Source organism: Boleophthalmus pectinirostris, unplaced genomic scaffold (genome assembly GCF_026225935.1).
Source record: "Boleophthalmus pectinirostris isolate CB_2022bp ecotype Guang Dong unplaced genomic scaffold, ASM2622593v1 HiC_scaffold_23, whole genome shotgun sequence".
NCBI classification, from domain to species: Eukaryota; Metazoa; Chordata; class Actinopteri; order Gobiiformes; family Gobiidae; genus Boleophthalmus; species Boleophthalmus pectinirostris.
The window spans coordinates 22,139,876-22,162,095 of NW_026571207.1; the positions used below are offsets into that span (position 1 = coordinate 22,139,876).

At 39.2% G+C, this 22,220-nt stretch overlaps 1 protein-coding gene across 4 annotated transcripts; it reads left to right on the forward strand.

Annotated features, from left to right (window-relative positions):
• Positions 1-494: 494 nt before the first annotated feature.
• gabrb2a (gamma-aminobutyric acid type A receptor subunit beta2a) lies at positions 495-17,798 on the forward strand. Of its 4 annotated transcripts, none has more exons than XM_055158993.1 (10): positions 495-594; positions 718-818; positions 1,205-1,272; positions 8,604-8,824; positions 12,822-12,904; positions 14,171-14,308; positions 14,539-14,691; positions 15,664-15,926; positions 16,991-17,011; positions 17,442-17,798. In XM_055158993.1, the coding sequence occupies exons 1-10, from the start codon at positions 521-523 to the stop codon at positions 17,796-17,798; spliced, it is 1,479 nt and encodes a 492-aa protein (XP_055014968.1). In that variant the 5' UTR covers positions 495-520. The 4 variants fall into 4 exon arrangements, with proteins under 4 accessions (XP_055014968.1, XP_055014966.1, XP_020784271.1 ...); XM_055158991.1 differs by lacking the exon at positions 16,991-17,011 and adding an exon at positions 16,357-16,506 and having other exon boundaries at positions 15,664-15,908; XM_020928612.2 differs by lacking the exon at positions 16,991-17,011 and adding an exon at positions 16,357-16,497 and having other exon boundaries at positions 15,664-15,908.
• The last annotated feature ends 4,422 nt before the right edge of the window (positions 17,799-22,220 follow it).

A 22,220-nucleotide genomic window follows, 5' to 3' on the forward strand; every position in this document is an offset into this window, starting at 1 on the left:
TTCCAATGTGAGAAACTGCTCTAAGGATGTGCTTTCCATCTGTTCCTTTTGGTTTGTTTGCATGTTCAACTGCCAGCAATGTATTATATTCATTAGTTATGTTGAAGATATTAAAGTTGATGATTGATAATGTATTGTCCACCTGATGGTAACTACCTTCCAATAAAAAGTTTACTACCCTATTGGTCCAAACCTGTAACTACACCCAGCTAAAGCTTGTTTGACCTTGTAAAAATCTTCACATCCATAATCCTGTAATGTCCACAAACAACAAATAAACGCCTAAATGCCACAGTTGTTTTCACAGAGGCCTCTGGTTTCTTCATTACGCACAAACACTTGTCCCTTTAATATTTTTCACTGCAATGGAAACTGCTCATCCACCATCATCAGTCTCTACTCTTTGATCTTGGGCTCCCTGCACGCATGCGCTCCTCATTGGCTCCTCTGCGCTGTCTGGAGTAAGTTGGATGTGCGCTCTCCTCACTCGCATCCCGAAACCATCTCAGAAACTGTTGCGATGGGGAGGATCAGGAAAAACCACTTTGGGATTTTGACTTTTTCGTTATTAGTGACATTCGTCTGGGCGCAAAGGTAAGGTGTTTTTTGTCTCGCCTGCGTTTCCTGCTTTGGATGTCTCATGTAGCCTGTTTAAAGCGTGCCTGGCATATGATATTAATAGGACCTTTTGCATTACACCACCTCTTTCCTCCGCAGCGCCAAGGACCTCAAAGATCCAAGCAATATGCCCCTTGTAAAAGAAACAGTGGACAGACTGATGAAGGGATATGACATTCGGTTGAGACCAGATTTTGGAGGTAAAATGCAAACGACTGTCGTGTTTTCACGCCGCTGTGACGTGCAATACATGTTTAATGAATCGCAAAATCTGTTTTAATTTGCATAATCATCCCTACACAGGCAAATAGGCCTCTCCAATTAGTCCAAGACATGAGCGATGAACGCATATTTCATTTGATGAGAAGATAAGACAGGCTTTTAACCTGATCGATCCAGCTCATCACTGTTTCATTATTTCTGTAAAAAGTCAACATGCATTAGTGCGCGTTAAATCAGCGAGCTGTACCAATCCCCCATTACGCTCGTAGGCGGAAGGCTGAGAATTGTGTAAATTTTATATGACGAGAAATATGTATGCGATTTGTTTTTAATATCTTTTATTAACACATCCTTTCCCACACAGGTGCACCTGTGGCAGTGGGAATGAATATAGACATCGCCAGCATAGACATGGTTTCTGAAGTCAACATGGTAGGTCTTTTTTTTTTTATTTCATCTTTTCTTTCATTCACTGGATTCTGACTTTTTGTCCAAGGCTAGTGTGATGGGAGGAGTAGTCTACTGTGAGTTGCTGCATATTGTGAATTTTTTACTGGGCTAAAAATGTTGAAAGCTTGGCAATCCAGCTCTCTCTCTCGCTCGCCCCCTTTTCTCAAAAAGACATGAGCGCCATCCATGTCTCCTCTCCTTCACTCGCCTTCTCCCTCTTCCCCTCTCAGGCTCGCATTTGCAGGTCTGGTGGTGTACTGCTACTGCATTTGAATTCAAAACACACAGTCACTGGCGCACTCTCGGACGCGCAGCCTTGGTTTCGTGCGTGCGCTCTTGGCTGTTCCACGCTGTCAAGCAATGGTCGGTGTCATGTCGCTGGTTTTCACATATCTGGAGGGAGCCTAAATGCCCATAATGTTGCCTAGTCACGAAATTGTAGCTGCACGTATACAAGATTTTCCCACAGCCTGCACGTTGTGACGCAGATCATTAAGGACACAATCTGGATAGCCAATCCAGGAATTTCAGAGTGATCAATATTTTGCACAGTTGCTATAGCAATTAGCAATTCAATGTACTGTCTTATAAATGGTTAACATAAAAGCCCTCAGAATGTCAGCTGTAAAGAGGAAGGTGAAACCCATGAATAAAGAAACATCATGGGAGAGACACCGTGTTGGTAGCGAAAAAAAAAAATCAGATAATAGCCCACATCATATTGGTCTGCAAGGTAGATTACAGCACATAACATTAAATAATGAATTTGGTTTTGCAATTATAGTGTTGCAGCGTGGTCATAACCACTTAGCACAGCATTTATTGTTGCTGTTATGGCCATACCAACATAAGATTTGGGGCTCATTACTCCTTGGATCTGAAAGAATACCAGGTGGCACAGTGGGGCACCAGTGGAAACTGTTGTCTCTGGCAAGACACTTCACCCACTGGTGTGTGTGAGAAATTGGTGTGTGTGAGTGACAGGTGGTGGTTGGAGGGGCTGATGGCAAAGATGGGCAGCCCTGCTTCTGTCAGTCTGCCACAGGGCAGAGGTGGCTGCAGTAGTAGTGTACCACCAAAGAGTAATAACTGAATAAATATTGTACAAGATTGTAAAGTGCCTGAAGAAACATAACAAGATTGATGCATTGTTATTATTTATAGCTTCATTTAAGCAAAAAGAGGGCCCTGGCAAACAAACAACTTTTTGGATATGGAGCTTAATAGATGTAGATAAAAATATTTAAAAGATGTTTTTCTATTTAAATATGAAGGACAGCTTTTTCAGAGCAAGAAAAGACCATTCACAAAGCAGCCTTTCCATGAAGCAACATAATAGAGATGTTATATAATAGTGTGGAAAACAGTTTTCAGTTGGATGATTGGAGATGTCCTCTCTGTTAAGGCTACCTGCTTTTATGATTATGTCCAAGAATGAAATAGATTTTGGTTGGATTTTGAGCCAGCTGGGCCTGTTTAGTCCTCAGCTGGTCCTTTTCGCAGCTACAGACTTTCGAGCAGCCCTGAAATGCATCTGTCTGCGTGAGTTTGCTGTGGATGCTGTGATGGCAGGAGCTTATCCTTTGATGGAAATTATTTATTTTGGTATTGAGGATGCGACCAGAACGGAAGCGCCTCAGGGGTCCACTGAGATTTGAAATAGAAACCCCTCACTCTCTTTCACTTCTCTCTCCTCCTCTCTCCTCCATCCTCTGGCCCTCCCACCACTTTGACCGATGCTTGGTTCAGGCTCTGGACTCTATGTAATACACCTCTGTCTTGCTCCAAAGGGTTATCATACTAAAGAAGAACTAGGCATCTCAACAGTCATTCATCTGGAAAAAACACTGCTTCATACATTTGTGTGTGTGTGTGTGTCACAAAACCGCAAACAGTGAATGACGTCACGCTGTTCCCTGTGGCTATGGGAGCATTTTTCTCCCTTATTTCTCAGAAAACCTTCTCCTTTAAGATCTATGTCTCTTAAATGCATAGATCAAAGATGAAAAATCCCTGTACCTCAGAAGGCTTTTCATCCTTGTTGCTTTGACTAAAGTAACAAGTAGGAAACTCCTCCTTGGTTAACGTCCATTGTTTGGTACAAAAATAAGACTAAATTGATTTCTAAAAATCAATAATATGGTTGAGGTGCGTGATCACGAGGAAGGAGTCTGTGACCTGTGCTTGGAGCTGGGCAGCTTTAATGTATCTCATCAGGAGCACTGTGCTTTTAAGATTAAAGTCTGAGAAAGAAAACAACATAGTAGCAAAGAGGAGAGATGAAGTGATGAAGGAGAAACTAAAGGAAAGTGAAGGTCAATGAGTCAGTATCAGTGAACCATAAGTACATTTAACATGGTGTCTAGTTATGATATTTTAGCCCTGAAATGTCCTTAGGCCTGCAATAGACATTGCTGGTGGACTACCATGCCGAGCCCCCATGCTCTCCTAATCAATATCTCCTATCTTTGTTTGTATTCTCCCCATGATCCACACACAGTATCTTGATAGAGTTCTGCCTGCCCCAGTTGAAAGTGAAAATGCTGAATCACTTTTGTTTCTTCTTGTGTGAGCCGCTGTGATGGCCTGTTGAGGCTCAAAGGTCAGCCATGTAGTCGGGCAGTAAACATGCAGGTCAGTCATCCTCGGCGGCATTACAAATATGCTATTTTCAGAGAGAAGTGTCCTCTGAGTGTAAGGTGTGACCACACGTCCTGCTGGGTGGGCCACGCCGACTCACGTACAAGACCCTCGTCAGTTGATACATCCGCCTTTGCTTCATCACTCGTTGCTCTCACTTTCAACAGATGAAATAGTATTTGCATAATGTTGTTTGTTTTTCCTGAAATCACAGATCCAGGGACTGAACCCCAGTTATGGTGCATTAAAAATGTTGTGCATACAGCCGGTACAGCTGATTAAATACAACTTGAGTCTGTTGTCTCAGAGATACATCAGCGCTGCATAATATTATCAGCAGTGTGCACCTTCCATATGTGCAGTTTAGCTACAAAATGCTGTCTCGAATACAGAGGAAAGTAAATGAGTATTTTCCTTCCTCGTCTCTTCTTCTCTTGTGCTCCTTAATTACATGTAAAGTACCTGGGGTTGGTGGTTGTTAGGGGGCGCTGCTCGAGCTATAATACAGCTCTCTGAATGTTAATTAGCTGACTATGAATTAAAAGATTTAAACAAACCAGCTGTGGTGGCTTCTGGGACGGAGGGATTAGTGGGGCGTGAGCATTGCCTTTATTATGATCATTATCCTGACATGCTGTGAGTAAGGGGATCTGGCCCTTACACACCAAAGGGTGTAAAGACTGTGAAGACAACCTGTCTTCTGACAAAAATTAGTGCCCATTTTGATATTGTGTGTCCAAACTGATGCTGTTCCACTTTATTTTCAGCTTGTGGAAAATAAGCTTGTGTTATTTTTACTCAGTGTTACCATGACAACAGAGCCTTTTTCACGATCTGGGGAAGACAAGAAACGCAAATACAGGCTCCCTTTCCTAAGACTTACAAAATTGTGTTCATCATTATTAACCCGAATGTTATATGAAATTTACCTAAATAATAGTTCATTGTTAAGTAATTATTATTATGTTAGCTCATGACTAGCGCAGGAGCAAATTTGTAGCCCACTTATTGTCTTATGCTTCATGCCACAGGTCACAGGCTTAAAGCATAATTTCACTAACTGTTGAACACTCATTTCATAGCCATTTCTGAATTAAAAAAAAGGACATGATCATCTCAGAGTGGAGATTACAATAGTCCTAATTTATTTAATTTATTTTTTAAAAGTAACACAGAAACTTCAGGAAGAACATCATTACCAATATAATCTTAAAATCTGTTGTTCTAACTATAATTCAATTCAGGTTTGCATGTACAGTAGTTTCGTCGACATGATATTCAGGTGACCTTTAGGGACCAAAGCAGGTTATCCATTATAATAACTAAAGGGATACCCATCTTAATATGGACATACATATAATTACACTGGTATAACACATAAACCATAAAAATCCTTAATATAAGAAGATGTGAATGACAAGTCGTAGACTACTGCAATTGTGATTTTTTAAAATAAACAAAATCTGCTATGAAGAATCTATTTATCCATTCACACTTAATTTGATGATCTATTTTAGCGGATCTGTCACTTGCTGTAATTATTAACACTTACCCTTACAACTGTCCCTCAAGGCAACACATTAGCGGCAGGCAATGCATCACTTCTTCCTAATTGTTGTTTTTGTCGGGAAAACAAAGAAAAGGCATGTTACATTGCAGTAAGTTATCTAACTACAGACATTTTAATGTGTTAAAGACTGCCCTAATTATTGTGTCAGGATCTCTTCTCACTTTTGTTAAGAAGCTGAAAAAATCAAATGAGCAATTGAAAAATGTCCATAAAGCATCCATGTTGTCACATTACATCCCTCAGTGCACCACTTCAGATCAGTAAAATGTGAAGTCAAAATTAAGGCTGTTTCACCCGTCAGTGTGTGCAGTGTTCATGTGAGTTACACTGAGAGAAAGGGGTCCATCACCTATTCTGACTTTTAGATGTCAATGTCTAAATAGTGGCATGTTGAAATAGCAGCATGTAACAAACCATCTGCTTATTATTACTTTAACTGCTTCTGCTACTCATTTAAATTAGCCTGCTAATGGTAACTAACTTTTCTGCTATGCTAGCAAGGTAGACTGCTTCCTGTTACATGTTTAGCCTCTACATTACTTGACTAAACAAATAGGCTAATGCAGCTGTAATATATTTAAAGTTAGTTAATTTATCTACAAAAAGGTTAAAAAAGATGTTTGCTCCAGTAAGTTCAAATCTAGCAATATGGAATAAAATTACTTATTAGGTAATAGAAATAGCCAATAAATGTACTTTATTGAATGCTTTTGTAATTTTATTTAATTATAAGCAATAGATATATAAGATAATATATAAGATAATAGATAAGATACACTCATCTGGTTACATGAACAGGGTGTGGATCAATGGTGGCAATCATTCAGTTGTAGCTGTCTGTGTGGCTGCTCATACAATGCTAGTCTTAAGGCGGCAGCAGCGACATGTGCAGCAGTAACTGGGATTGAAAATGACCAAGAAAGTGACCTAAGTTCACATTTGCAATGCTAACCCTGAACTAGGCATAGATTCATGGGCCTAACCACTAAACAGGCCTAGGCTATACCTTAAAATGTAAACCTAAATAGAACTGATACACGTCCAAGTTTAGATAAAATTATGACAGATGTGTAGTATAAATTCAAACAAGAGCAAATTTAAATGTTGACAAGTTACCAATGTGTAGTGGCCTGCGGTCTGTTAGCTGTCCCCCTGCTGTGTCTGCACTGTGGGTCAGTGTCGTTATAATGGAGGTTGTGCACCTTCTGTAGCCTGTCACATTCTTCAGAAAAAACACAGACATTCAACATGTCACTGTCAGCCCTAAATGGAGTTCTGGTTGACTTAAACCATGACCAGATTATAAACCTATGACAGCATGCAAGTTTCGGTAGTTTTTCCTCCAGCGTCACACATCTAATCATCTTTTGCAGTGATTTTAATGTAGAGATTGGGATTGTATGATTGTATTGTAAGAAAAAAAAAAGATCACTACCGATAATAATACCGATCCATCTTTTTTTTTTTTTTTTTTTTACAAGATGACAGTTCTCTTATTAACAATTACTTCTAATTATGTTCTACAACCACATCATTTAAACATGGGGCTGTCAGTCTTTGAATAATGTATAACCTTAACATACTGGAAAACCAAATTGTTTAGTTAGAATTTTTTTATTGTTCAGTACAAAACATAATCATGCATCCTTTGAGGACTACTTTATATATTTTAATAGCAATTATAAAATACATTTTTAAAAAGTCATATTATTACCATATTATTATAAAAACTATAAAAGAACAGGGGGCAAAGCAGTACTTAGTGTCCATGTGTAATGTCCAAAAGAGCGAGGCCATCTGTGCGGCTGTAATTACACTTTCACAATTCGCCAGGAGGGAGCATGCAGACCCAGGTGTCGTATGGAGGTGTGCTTGAGAACGCATGCACATGTTTTAAATCAATGCATGAGCGGTTAATGTGGGCTCAGTGAATTGAACACTTCAAAATGTGGAAATTATCTTGACAATTCATGTGCAGACCCAATTAGATGCTTCATATACTGTATGTTTTGAACGGTTGAAGTGAAATAAGCAATTCTAATCCAATTTACTTTTTTAATTTACTTCCTTTTGATGCAGGCGCTGTTTCTTGAGCCATAGCCAATCAGCAATAGGGCATGTGAGTAAACGAGTAGTGCATTTGAATTGAGCAAAAGCCTACAGAGTTTAAGTATATTTGCCCTTTGAGACAAGGATCCATCCATACTGCAATAAAAGAAAAAGAATCCTAAGATATTTTGTTTCAAGGAGATGTTTTTTCTTTATTTAAGCTTAAAATGAACACTTGTAACCTAAAATAAGTTTGAAGTTTAATTTAGCCTTTATGGTATGTTTCTAATTTAGTCTTGTTTTGGTCCTGATTTGACTTTGGAGTTTGACCAGTAATCACTGAAGTTTTTAATTAACTGAACTGGTATATTGGTGTTGACTAAAACAAATATCTTGATTTTTCTTAATTACAATATTCAACATCGGTATTGGTTATTGCATTAGCCCTAGATGATTGCTTTTTACTTATATGATCTGCAAAATGTATTTGTGAAAACAACAGCTTAATACAGAGTGTGAGAAAAAGCTGAGCGGTGGAGAAGGAACCTCTTTTGAGAAGTCGCCGTCCCAACTTGACATTTCCCTACAGAAAAAAATCAACATGGCGAGAGCTCAAGTATTTTTAGCTTCTCTTTTTATGCAATATTTCAGTTGGACACACAGTATGCAGCCATGATGGTTAAGAATGAATTACTTCAAATGTTGGTTACTAAATTACAACTCTCATTTATATTATTTTTATATTATTTTTTTATTTATTATTATTATTATTTTTTTTTTTATATTTTATCGATCCTTCTGCAGTAATATTTTTCATTGTGTGTGGGTGTATAGGAGTTTTTCTAACTGTGTGAGAAAAGAAAATTAGAAATTTTAAAAGATCAATATAATATTGAAAGTATTTTTTCTTTTCAAAATACAGTTTAAATGTCTCATTGGGTATGAATTTGTGTATGGATGTGAACACTGAATTCACTAAAAGGAAACATCTGAAACACATATGTGGTCAGTATAAGCACTGAACTAATATTGTATTTGTTGTTATTTTTTATAGGACTACACACTGACAATGTACTTCCAGCAAGCTTGGCGGGATAAACGACTGTCCTACTCTGAAATTGCCTACAACCTGACTCTGGATAACCGAGTGGCAGACCAGCTCTGGGTTCCAGACACCTACTTCCTCAATGACAAAAAGTCCTTTGTCCATGGCGTGACGGTCAAAAACAGGATGATCCGCCTGCATCCTGACGGCACAGTGCTGTATGGACTCAGGTGAGCTTGCCATGGTTTCAGCTCACTTCAATAGGCCTTAATACTAAGCCTATATAGTGGCCTAAAATGCTCTGTCTCAGGAAAGACACAAAGATGTCACATTATCACTACAACCTGTGACTACACTACACTATGCTTACACGACATTCTATTTTTGAGAAATATTGTAAAACTATCTGTAAAGTTCTATGCTTTAAGCTGAAACATTTCTAGGAATTGAAAGTGGCAGATAAAAAGTGGCAGATAAAGCAAATGAAACAGGAGTAGGAAGTTACAGGCTGCAAAATGTATGTGTTCATAATGCTAGTCTTTCAGATCCCTTGATTATCATTTTATCATCAATCTGAATAATTGATGGGTTGATCAATAATAAAGTGTGCTGGTACAAAAGCAAAGTGACTCATTGTGCGGGATGCTTGGACTCATCAAGAAGACATGCTTTGTGATGTTGGACTGTGTTGCCTCTGAGGAGGCTGTATTCATAATTGATAAGTGCTAATCAATAATGTAAGGGTTCAATATAAACCTTGAATCAGTTTTTGGACTGATGCGGCAGATTTGGCTGCTCAGGCTAGCACTGCCTGTCATTCAATACTGCTGTCACACTTACACACTCTCTGAATCTGTGCATTTAGAAATATTGTTGTTGATGTTTTAAAATGTTTCCCCAGACATTATCTCTCCAGTGGCCCATTGTTAATCTTGTTACATTTTTGGCTGGAAAGTGCTGATTAATCTCCACACAAGAATGTATGATATCTGTTATGGAAAGTTCTAAGGCAGCGCAGTTGTTTGTCCTGTTTGTTTTTCTTGTCGAAGCAGGTACCTCCATTGTTTGGTTCATGATTTTGGATTCATTATTTTTTCTGCGAGCACACACAGGAAAGCGGCAGCTAGACTGGACTGGAACTCTCAGACACATCATTTTTGTTTATCGGGCTCCACTTTTTGAGATTATTATTGTTACTAATAAGACCTATTTCAAATATTTGTTTTAGGTGCACTTTAATATTTTCACTGGATAGAAATCAAATTTATTGAATTTGTTAAAAAGCTACCATGCCGATTTGCAGATTCAAAATAGTGTTAAAAATTTACTGAATACTTTTTTTCTGCATATTTGTTTTTTGCTTGTTCTTTCACCACAATCCCTTGCCTCATAATGATGTGTGTGTTTCTAGGTGGCTGGAGGCACCCTTAGCTCTAGTATGAGTGGGCTTCTTGCTGTGCGTGGTCTTGTGTTGGTGGGCGGGGGTTATTTTGGGGGAACATGCAGAGGAGGGATAGCCAGGTTGTTGTTAGCTCAATAATCTATGAATGTAGTGCTTCCCAATCCAAACTAACTCCAGTCTTCATTTACTAGGAGAAGTAGAAAATTACAATAGCCATTTCCCTGTGTCCCTGTGTTGGGGCTGGGTTTAAGTGTAAGGGAGATATGGTCTGATCTAATTACACTTTAGTTACACTAAAACTATGCACAATATTTTTTATCACAAACAGTAAAGGTTTTGTATTTGAGCATGCTGCTCTTGCTTCACTCTGCAAGGCAGCAAAAGATGGAGGCAGGAAAGAAAGAAACATCAAGGTCAGACTTCATTCAAAATGGAGAAATGATTAAGATTCTCTCACCTCCCTACATCGTCCTGGTTACTCTCTTGCCCTGTGAATATTGTAACTCATTTTGTGTAGGACATATTCTTGTGCATTAGAGGCTCGTGTCCTTTTTTTGTCAGAAGGAGGGGAGCGCTCTTCTCTGCAGCTCGATACTTGACATTGTGTGGCCCGAGGGAGGAAGCTGCTGAGTGTGAAGTAGGGATTTTTAAGAAGCCTGTTGGTCAATAATATCAATACATGTTTAGCATTACCTGCAAACATGCTGATTTGCTATTACATTGCCAGTATTTTAAAGCATTGCTACCAGTTTGGATTGTAAAAAAAAAATCGATAGCCAGATGACAAAATGCATACTGAAAATCTTTCTCGAATGGTTTTAGAATGGTCTTGATATTTATCAAACGTAGTACAGCATAAAAACAAGGAAAGCAAAATTTCTACTATTATTACATTTTAAAATCATGTTATTTCATGTATTGAAAATTTTATTGAAATCAATTTTCCCCTAGTTCTGAATTTGAGTTGGTAATGCCATAGGATGTAATTTATTTACACATTTTATTGGAATGTACACCAACCACAAGTGTGTTTTGTGTAACTTAACTTCACCCTCTGTAGTGAATGCAGCTTCTCCATCTTCATTTAGTTGATTGCAGTACCCATGTATTAAAATGTATTCTGTCGTGTTAATTACAGAGAATGCTTTGTAAGCTGCTGGCGGTAATGTCTCCTTCGGCCTCTGGTTCTTGCCTGTGACGCTGCCTCAAATGAGATTGTGTCTGAGTTTGTGCCGCTTATGTTATGTCCGTAAACAAGGTCATTTAAAATAAAGGTGCATGGGCTGCCTGAGGTGGGGTCCACAAACACACACATGGGCCAGACTCAACAAAGACAACAACAAAACTGCCTTTTTTAGGGCTCATGTTGTATTTGTCTGGGCATGAGGCAAATGTGGCGTGTTTGAATGTGCGTGTTCTAGTGGAGCGTAGCGTCTCCTCCGGCAGGCTGGTCGGACAGCGGGGTTGGGTTGTTTCTGGTGCGGAGGGAATCCTGTAGAGAAAGGGTCTCATTTTGTTTGATTTGGCATTTATTTATTAACTGTGAGTCTAGAGGTAGCACATATGGCTTCTGATCAGTGATGCGGAGTCTCTCGTCAGACAAAAAAGACTGAGACTTCTGCTGATGATGTAGGTGGTCTATAAATAGGCCGTTATTTTTACTCCTGCCATTTTGGCCTCATTTCCGCTTTTCCCTTGTGCTTCCTCTGCCACCACCATGATTTAGAGCTGAAGATGGTAATGATGGTGAGTGATGAGAGATGGCTGGTGTGCACATCTCAGTAAGTTGTGGCCATAAAGGGACGATAAACTAGGACAGAAATGAGCGTCCTGTGTTAATCCCCAATGCACCATGGCTCTGCTAACTGGCTCTTACATAAAAGCCCAGAGAAAAGGAGGCAGACAGTGGAAGAGAAAAAAAAAGCATCTCAGAAAATCCCAAACTTGCCGGGCTTGGCTCAGGAGAGAGTCCTGCATAAAAGGATTTAAAATCAAGATTATTTAATGATAACTCACGCATCCAAGTTAAATTCTGTCAATAAATAAATCTGGATTGTTTAGTAGCTTGAGGTGGTCAAAGCTTTTGATTGAATTTATCTTTATTTTTCACATTAAGTTTCAATTTAACTTTACTTTACAACTGGAAATTCTATAATCAAACAACTGATTTTTCACAGAGGTATTGAGATTTATTATTGTCCAGAGACATTGTGCCGTGAGTCAGATGCTCAATATGACAACCCTGAGACTGTCACAGCTATATAAATCCCAGACATTGTTATTTCAGCACCTTTGATTTATGTTTCAGTTTCTACACCTCAGTTTATACATGGTGCCCATCTAACATAAGGTATAAACTATTGTCAAAGTAAATCTTTATCTACAGACATTATGTATTCTATGCAATTGTGTGAAGCTGTTTGGAGCAGTGGAGGATGTACCACATTGTTTGTCCAGAATCAGATGGCCCCTAGGGTTTGGCGCGGGTGGACGCCAGCCCTTCTCTAGCTTTGGCAAACTGGTCATGAGGAGCATAAAGCACGGCTCTCTCAGTGTCAGACATGTCTACTTCTATTTTTGTCGCTCTTTATTAAAGAATTATGTGTCTGAAGGTTGAACTCATTACCTTATGTAACGACCTAGGTCCTTTTCACGCATATAAGCAAGCTCTGTTGTTTTGATAATGAATCTCATTAGTTTAAGTGCAACCTTTTACAAAGGGGCACTAAAAATATAAAATAAAAATTACTCAGTTACTTATACAATCATTGATTTATTTTTTTATTTTTTTATATATTTTTAATAGATTACTCTTTTTGTTTCAGGATCACAACAACTGCTGCGTGCATGATGGACCTGAGACGATACCCTCTGGATGAACAGAACTGCACCCTGGAGATCGAAAGCTGTAAGTGTGGTCGTCCTGACAACAAGCACTGACACGTGTCACAGATGTCACAAAAAGGGTCTGATGAGTCTGGCAGCCGACTGGCGGCGAGGCAGTAAACAGGTTGATGCGCTGCACGTAAAATGCTGAGAAAGGTTGATGAGATATGGGGAGATGCACATCAAGAGGAACATCACTAATGGCTCAGTGACTGATAACATCCAGCCTAATTAATTCAGCTGCAGCTGTAGAAGCTTCCCTGGGCTTTAGGAGCCTGATTAGTCCAGAGTTTGAGGCTGTGCTGACAGTGGAGGCACTGCTGCCATGTTTGTATGGAGCAAAGAGCTCATTTAGCGCATAGTTTGGAATGGAGCGGTTTCTAATACAACATAAAAGGAACATCAGAACCTTGCTGGAATTTGCCCTTGTCATTGTGGAAAATAAATGCAGTTACGTGATAGTGTAAGACCACATTTGTCGGGGTGAGTTCAGTGCAGTAGCCTCTGTCTCGCTTCTGCTCACGTTCTCATTTTTATGACTTTTTATCTTCCTCTCCATCACTTACCCTTCTTTCTTAGCAGCACCAGAGTATAAAGATAGTTCTATCACACACGCAACTCAGTTTTGATCACCAGCGTCTTTCTCAAATGGATTAACTGGCAATGGTTTTAACGCTACAGTCGCTTCATGCCAAAGCATGCTATTTTATTCACACTAATGAGTCTAGAGAACTTCCCTTCATAAATTCAATGCATTTTTAAAAGACATGAGTCTTAAAACCTCACTTCTATCTCAAGCTCACCACAGTAGCTCAAACTGCTGTTCATACAAGATACACTGCACTAACTCATTAACATTTTAAAGAATATGATGTCCCACACACCACTCTTCAGTGTATTATATTAACTGTATTATATGAACAGCATTTATGTGTGTTTTCATTTGCTTAATACATAGGTCCATTCAGTTCATCAAATATAATAAATTAGATTTAATAAATATTTCTTTCTTAAATTTTTCACCTCATCCCAGTCAGTCACTTTCCTCTGGTTTGTGCTTTTAAAGCTTTAAAATACCACTTCTTTGTCTTGAATCTAAACATTGTTCAAAATAGTCGGGCAGCATCTCTTCCTGGTTGAATTGTTTCCCTTGAGTTAATTTTAGTGCAAATGTAATGGTAACATTTCAAATATATTTGGTACATGCTATTTGCACAAAATAAGATGAAATAAAGGCAAATATGTGCAAGTTAAATGTCCTGAAATAGCTTATGGTTGTTTTCTGCAGATGGCTACACCACAGATGACATTGAGTTTTACTGGAGAGGTGGAGATGGCGCAGTGTCTGGGGTGGACAGAATAGAGCTCCCTCAGTTTTCTATTGTTGACTACAAACTAATCTCCAAAAATGTAGTATTCTCCACGGGTAAGTCACTCAAGACTGGTGCTGGCAATGCTTAAAATATAATAAAATTATAACTCATTCCCAAGAAAGTTGTTTTACTAAACCTTCAGACATTTTTAGATTCTAATTCAAAAAAGTTCAGTCACATATTTTAAGTTAGACACAGATAAGGGCTCTAATGTCAAGGAATATATAGCTTTTAGTGGGCGTCACTGAGGAATTTCTGTTTCTACTGCACTTCTTCTTTTTAGGTTCCTACCCCCGCCTGTCCCTCAGCTTCAAACTCAAGAGGAACATTGGTTACTTCATCCTGCAGACGTACATGCCTTCCATCCTGATTACCATCCTCTCCTGGGTCTCCTTCTGGATCAACTACGATGCCTCTGCTGCCCGAGTAGCCCTGGGTGAGAGCGCCTCACCACTTCTTAACAGCGGCGCAGGGAAATAAGCTCTGAGCTTGATGATTACTGCCCTGTTTAACATACATTAGCAGCATTACACAGATCAGCTCCATTGCGCTGTGCTATTGTATGATGTTGTCTGGGCATTTTCCCTGTTAGCTCTAAGCATATGAGTGATAGCAGTGTGTGATAGGCCGCCTGCTAAATGTCTTATTTGGAGATGTCTATGTATGTGTGACTCATGTAGAGCAGAACTAGACCTTGAAGTGCACTGTCTTCCTCTGTGCCATGTCCTGCTGCCTCTCTTTGCCCAAACACGACGTCTCACAGAATCATTCTGAAATCACAGAATAAAATTACAATAGATGTGCTACGCGTAGATTTAACATCTATATCCACAATTTGTAAATAGAAGGTCAGAGCAACAGAGGGAACGACTTTGAGCCTTCTGTGTATTGCTCTTGTCACACTCCATTAGTTTTGTGAAGCGGGACACTTGCGGGTTGGCGTTTCAGATGCTCTATTCAAAGGGTAACGTGATTTAAAGATGCGCCTCCTCTCTGTCTCCTGAGCAGAGCAGGAGGCACAATGACAAATGGAGCCTGTTGGCGACTGGCTTATTTTTAAAACCTGTGAATTTAACCAAATGCATAATGTACATGCAGATGACTAATGATTATGTCATGTGTATAACACTGTGCACTGGTCAATATAACAGGTGAAATGGGTAGTGACTAAGATGTCAGATGTCACAGAGCCATTTTTATTTACTGCTTTTAATACTGTATATTATATCCTCATTCAATTCAATGTACTGTAATAATTTAGTGCCAGTTATTCTATGTTAAACTCATTTTGTTTACTCTCTTGTTACTTAGGATGACTGAAAAGCCCTTCAGTCTTTTTTAGAACTGGTCTAGTTTGTTGTACAGGTGTTGATGCCTGTAGTGGTAAAATGCTGCCTGTGCCCTCCAGGGATCACCACGGTGCTGACCATGACCACCATCAACACTCACCTGCGGGAGACACTGCCTAAGATCCCCTATGTGAAAGCCATTGACATGTACCTGATGGGCTGCTTTGTGTTTGTCTTCCTGGCCCTGCTGGAGTATGCATTTGTCAACTACATCTTCTTCGGCCAAGGCCCACAGCGACAGAAGAAGGCGGCTGAGAAAGCTGCTCTGGCTAACAATGAAAAACTACGACCAGACCCAAACAAGGTATTAAACTGTATGTGTGTGGCAGCAGCGGCTCTCAAAGTAATGGTGCCATCATTTACTGTGTGTGTTTCTGTGGAGCCAAGACTTCTCTCAAGGTCAATGTCAGGCTGTGATCAATGCTATGTCCTCTTTACTCCTCCAGCTCTCTGATACTTTCTGGCTAAGCTCTGTGTGTGAACAACAGCTGAATGAAACCTGTTTAAAAGCCTCCTCCAAACTGAATGCAGAAGCTGTGTCTGGCTTGTCCTTTATGTTCATATTTCTATGTCTTTCAAAGGGCAAGGCGCTTGAAAAAATCACTGGCTCTGGTGCCAATGACAACCATTTAAATTTTATTCAGCTGCTTAAGGTAGCACGAACAAGAGATGCGTAAAAAACACCCTTTCCTTTTGAGTGTGGCAAGCTACGATTTCCCCTAAGTAACAGTGCTGATTTTGTATGCTTGCAGTGGCTGGTGGGAAATGTAGTTCAGAGAGATGATGCTCTGTATGCCAGAATGAAACAGAAGGAAATTGACGCATATGACTCGATGTGGGATCCCATCTTTATGGACGATGCCGCATTAGGACTAGGCGAGCAAAGAAATAAGGTACTGGAGGTTTTGAAAGTCAAAACTAACAATGTCATCAATCTGAGTCAACCCAGATCAGAGGAAAATGCTGTAGTTTCTGTGCATTTCTTTGATTTCTATAGATTTTAAGGCGACCATCACTCCCACCATTGTGTTTTTCCCTTTTCTTGGTTTGCTCTTCATGCATTTTCCTGACAAACATGGCTTTGCAGTTTGATTTCTGCAGGCATTAATAGAATATTAGGTCAGGCTCAACTTTTCAATACATATCAATCTACAGAATCAAACTTTGAAGACTAAATTTTGAGTCAAAGTTTTAAAACAAGTCCAATGAGTGTGAGAAATCCTTCTCAGTTTGTCGAATAGGGGCTTTGAGGGTTACAAAATGATAAGTTCTATTTACAGAGGAAATTGAATCTTGTAGGATCCTAGGATGTCAGGCTATGGATGAAGAAATGTTGATCTGAATTCACTTCCCACAACGTCTTTCCTGACCTGCCCCAAACCGTAGCCTCTACTTCATTCTTCCAAAGTGCTTACTATTCTTTCAGCCTTCTCCTGTCACATTTTCCTTTGCTTTCTCTTTATTTCTTCAGTTCGTCTTGTGAGTAGACAGAATTTTAACCATTGTTTGGGTTGAAATTCTGGGACGGCAATAAAGACCTATTTTGTGAAGTGCGTTGTGCTTATCCAAGAATGTTATGTCATAGTCTTGTGGTTGTATTATCACTCAGATATTGATTGACAAAATTATGTGCAGTGTTAAAATGCTTATAATTTTATTCACCGATAAGTTGTAGAATTTTGGCTCATTTGCATTACTCATTGTAGCTCCATATTTTTACACAATAAGTTGCTACTCAGTAGAATAAATAACAATAAATAGCATAATATTAAATCCTCTTATAAGCTCTTTGACAGTCACCTCTCATGGCTGCCTCTCTTTCTGTACCTCCCTGCAGATGACGCCTGACGATAATCTTCTGTTTGGGACTCTGGAAATGAAGAATGAAATGGGTGGAGCTGGAGACCTGTCACGGGGCCTGGGGGCACCGGGAGACCCTCGCAACACCATGATGGCGTACGATGCTTCTTCGCTGATGTACCGCCGGGCAGCCATGGCCCGCCAGAACTATGGCCACAGCGCCCTGGAGCGGCATGCCCAGAAGAAGTCCCGCCTACGGAGACGGGCCTCCCAGCTTAAGGTCAACATCCCTGACCTCTCCGATGTGAACTCTATCGACAAGTGGTCCAGAATGATCTTCCCCACTGTCTTTTCCTTCTTTAACGTGGTCTACTGGCTCTACTACGTCCATTAAACCCACAGGAGACCAGCACTCATGTTGAGGGCTCCCAAAGAAGGGGTATGGGAAGGGAAACTTCAGGGAGGAGAGCGTGGTGTGTGAGAGAGAGTGAGAATTTTAAAAAACAGTGCACCAACTTTTTAGCTGGTTCATTTCAGAAAAATGATGAGACTTTTTGGATGGACTCAGCTGCACTCAACACAAGTCAGCATTGACTCTTTCAGGATATGGGAAACACCTTATAAAGACTGAAATAACACAAAAAGAAGAGTTTTAAAAGGAACAGTAATGGTGCCTGTTCAGAAATTTCAATCTATCACTAATATTTGTCATTTATAGCTTACTCTGTGGATCAAAATATTTATGCTTGTGTTTGCATATACTTTAAAAATTTGTTTTGTTTAGTATCTATTTACTTCGTAGCCAAGCTGTCTGCATCCAGGAAAGCTTTATCAATGATTTAAATGAGCCATCCTTGATAGTCTATTTTCGTATGATTACTGTATATCAAAAACATCCTTTAAAAAGCATGCTTATGTTTTATTTCATTTGCATTTCAGCCATGGAAAAAAAAATGTGAAAAACCTTTTTTGTTTTTCTAGGTAGCTAATTCTGTCAGGGTCAAATGTGCCAGTTATTTTTGCAGCTATGGCTCGGATGGTCCAAACAGTATGGAAACACTGCCGGATAACATCAAGGGATTTTCTTTGGACAATCCTGTAACGCTTTTAAGCTCTCTTGGCTTCCTTGTTTTTTGAAGGAACCAAGAGTGCAACTGTGGACACTAATGCTTTGGCCATCTTTGTTTTATGCTTTTTTGCTGTGCCGGCAGAGTCCATTTCACCACATGTTAATATTTTGAAAGAAAACCTGAGACTCTTCCATAACTTTCTGCCAATGTGTGAAGAGGCAAAGGATGGCTTTAAATAACTTGAGCTTGATTTGGAAAACATGCATTTTATTGCTGCATAAATATGGCAATCCACAATCATCATTATCAGTAGATTTGAATGATAGTATGATGCGTTTCATTGTGACTAGGTTTTTGTTTGAAAAATGTAGATAAAAAACATAAATCATGTTTAAAGAAAAAGATTATTCATTTTTATAAAACAATATTCACATACATGTAAATATGAATTTAACCTATTTAAATGGGTCTCTGTTGTTTTTGCAGTTGAATTACAGTTCAAATGCTCCACTGAAACAAAAAAGAAAAAAGCTGTTTAACAAAAGAAACTATGATTCACAACTTTGCAGACTGTATTTTTTGGACTTTTTTTTTCTTTTTAACAGACTCAAAAAGCATTGCCGAAGCTAAAGCACTTCCAGACAACAGTGACTAAGGGTCAAAGACACAACTTAACCCTGTGATCCAGGCATTCAAGTCAGGCATAATATTTTGTACAAAGTTTCTGTAAATTCCAATTGTAATATTTCATAATGACTGTAAATATCTTGTGTAATGATTGTCAGCAAATATGAAGATGTAATCTTAATTAATTAAAACTGGATTCAGTCTATCACTTCAAAAACCAAGAGTGCATGAGGTTTTCTGTTTCCTCATGGCTGACTGAGTGTCTGTGTGAGTTTGGGAATAACTAAAGGCGACGCAGCGAATGAGAGGAGCAAATGTAGGGGTAACTGGACAGGATACTGCGGGTAGGGGCCTATATAGAGTAATGGATGAGAGGCAGTGCAGCTCTGGCCTGAACTGAAAACTGGCCTCTGCCTTGGGGAACATTAACTCACAGCACCATTGATATGAAGGCACTCTGCGGCCCAGTGGCTTCAGGGGCAGAAAGACGGGGAGGGAATAAAATAGAAAGAAAAAAAAGACAGAGAAAGAGAGAGCATCCATCCATTTGTGCACTCTACTGCTTCCAGATCTGACCACTGCTACAGCTCTTAAATGGATGCCAGTGAATATTTCATGTACAAAAACACTGAATATTTAATATTTTAAAGGGGGATTTTGTTGCAGCAGTGACTAATGTGAAGCTATGCTTGGCATAAAGAAAAAGAAATACAGGCTTACTGCAAAACAATAAGATCACATCTGAGTATGAGCAAACTCTGGTAGGCCTGCTTCAGATATATCTGTTTTAAATGAAGAACTGATGTGGCTTGTATTTTTATATATGTTTTATTTATTTATTTATTTATTTATTTATTTATTTATTTATTGTATAAATTATTGAAAGATTCACAAACTTTTTGGGATTTCCAATGATGGGTAAATTAGGACCTCTTCTGGTGAGAAGCTGGAGGTCAATTAGTAAAGTAGGCCTGCCTGAAGGATCCAGGGCTCTATTGGTTTGGTCATGAGTTTTGAAGGTTAACACACAGTCTGGTGTGTATGATTATGACAGATGCCTAAGGTTTAGGTCTGCATCACAGCACACCACCTTGCCTGTTCAAGCGAGGGTCTACTCTACCCTATACCGGAACAGTAGAGTACACAAATCTGACTTTGAGCATTTTCACTCTCAGTGGACATTTGTCTCGCGTTGGTAGACAGATGGTTAGCTCTAAATTAGACTTCCGGTGTTCAAAAAGAGCTGTTAATATTGACATGTAGGAGAGGGGGAAAGGCAGATGCTGCTACTTTGTCATGTTTCCGTATCACTGGAATAATTAGGGATGCACAGTGCTCGTTCAATCGTGTGTTTTGTTTCCAAGAGGTCTTGTGTAAGTGGAGTGAGTCGCAGCTGCGCCACTGCACGCAGCCCAAGCCGTGCCAAACCCGAGCCAGAGCCGTGCCAAAGCCGTGCCAAATCCGAGCCGTAGCCGTGTCTGATCTGACTGGGACAGGCTTGAAGAGAAGCGACGGTGAGTCTCACGCCACTCCTCTCCCGTAACACATAGAAAAACAGGCTGTTTGCCTGTAGACGTCATGCCACTGAAGGCGCTCAAGGACAGGGAACAAAGTTGTTTCATAATATTTTATAATGACGAATAGCTTTTATATTTTGAATGAAAAAATGATTAATTAAATCAAATTAATAAGCCCAATTAAAGCAAAACACTACTACTTTAACACAGGATGCTTGTGGTTTGCTTAAACATAGGCCTAATGCTGGTTTCCATGTTTGTTAGGAAATTTTGTCAAAGGATTCTTTGTTCCCACAGCGTTATATTCCCACATGTGTTGTAGGTTTATGGTAAAGGTTAGGGCCTGGTTTTAAGAATATGGTTAAAGTTAGGGCTAGGGCAGTTTATGGGCCAGGGCATAGGGGTGAAGGTTATGGACACTTTCAGAAATATTTTTTTACTCTCACGCTCTCCTCGGGGTCACATAGACCCGAAGAAACTTTTTTTTTTCCCCTTTCCGCTCTCTTGGGGCGGGTCAATCAGACCCATGAATAATTTTTTTCGCCTGACGAGAAAATACATTTTTATTTTCTATGTGACCCTGAGGAGAGCGTGAGGTTTAAATGTGCAAACAGGACTGTGGGAACATAAAGCCTTGAGAACATAGGTACGCTTCCATGCTTTTAGGCAAAATTTCCAAACGAGATCTTAAATAGACTATATTTCCTTAAGATAACACAAGAAGTTATTTTATATCATTGGCTGATCCACGTTAAGTCTATGTCTAAAATGGAAATTTACAGACATTTTTAGAACATGACACTGTTATTCTGGGCTTTTAAAAACAGGTTCAGCAACATGTCATCTTGAGGAAGTGGAAGGCATCCTACAGAGGCCATGTGTGCAAAAGGCTGCTTGTCCATCAAATGTCAGTGTCACTCATTGCTTTTAAGCTACATTCATGATTTCATCAAAACCTTTATTGTCCTGTGTTTGACCTATGACCTCACAGTTTAGCAGCATGTAAGCAATGATATTAATATTTTTTTATTACATTGTTGTGCATCTGGCCTATTTAATGTAAGCTAATACTAATTAAACTTTGAAGATTTGAGTGTAGCTTATATGAAACAGAATTACTAGCCTAATACCATGACGGTGTTGCTACAATAATACTGTGACTGTTACTACCACTGTAGTGGTAATAATAACATGATATAATATAATAACATAATTATCAAATAATAGCATATTACTTGGATCAACTTTCCACCTATAAGTCAAAAATACATTTTGTTCTTTAGAGATAACCTTTAGCTAAACTCTAAACTTAACCATCAAAGTTAAATGTATGTAAAGTATTATATTTTTATCTACAAAACTTTAATGTCTTATTTTTCACCTATACTTACAATGTACAGGTGGAAAACACAGTGATTTTTGTTACTACTGAAATCTGACTAGTAGCATAGGGTATAAAGCAGTTCTGCATTTCTGTTTCTGTAAAGTATAAGGTTGAAAGAGGCACTTAGATGAACTTTTCTTTGGGATGGACACTTTTCCAGGCTTTTGAGAACTTCACAGCCTCTGTGACAGGAATGCAAACATGCCTGTCAAAAAAGG

Excerpts from the sequence above, each read along its gene's own strand:
- gabrb2a (XM_055158991.1), top strand. The coding sequence starts at position 521 with ATGGGGAGGATCAGGAAAAACCACTTTGGGATTTTGACTTTTTCGTTA. Across the intron at positions 1,273-8,603 it reads TGGTTTCTGAAGTCAACATG|GACTACACACTGACAATGTA; the intron begins GTAGGTCTTTTT and ends TATTTTTTATAG. Across the intron at positions 15,909-16,356 it reads TACGACCAGACCCAAACAAG|TGGCTGGTGGGAAATGTAGT; the intron begins GTATTAAACTGT and ends GTATGCTTGCAG.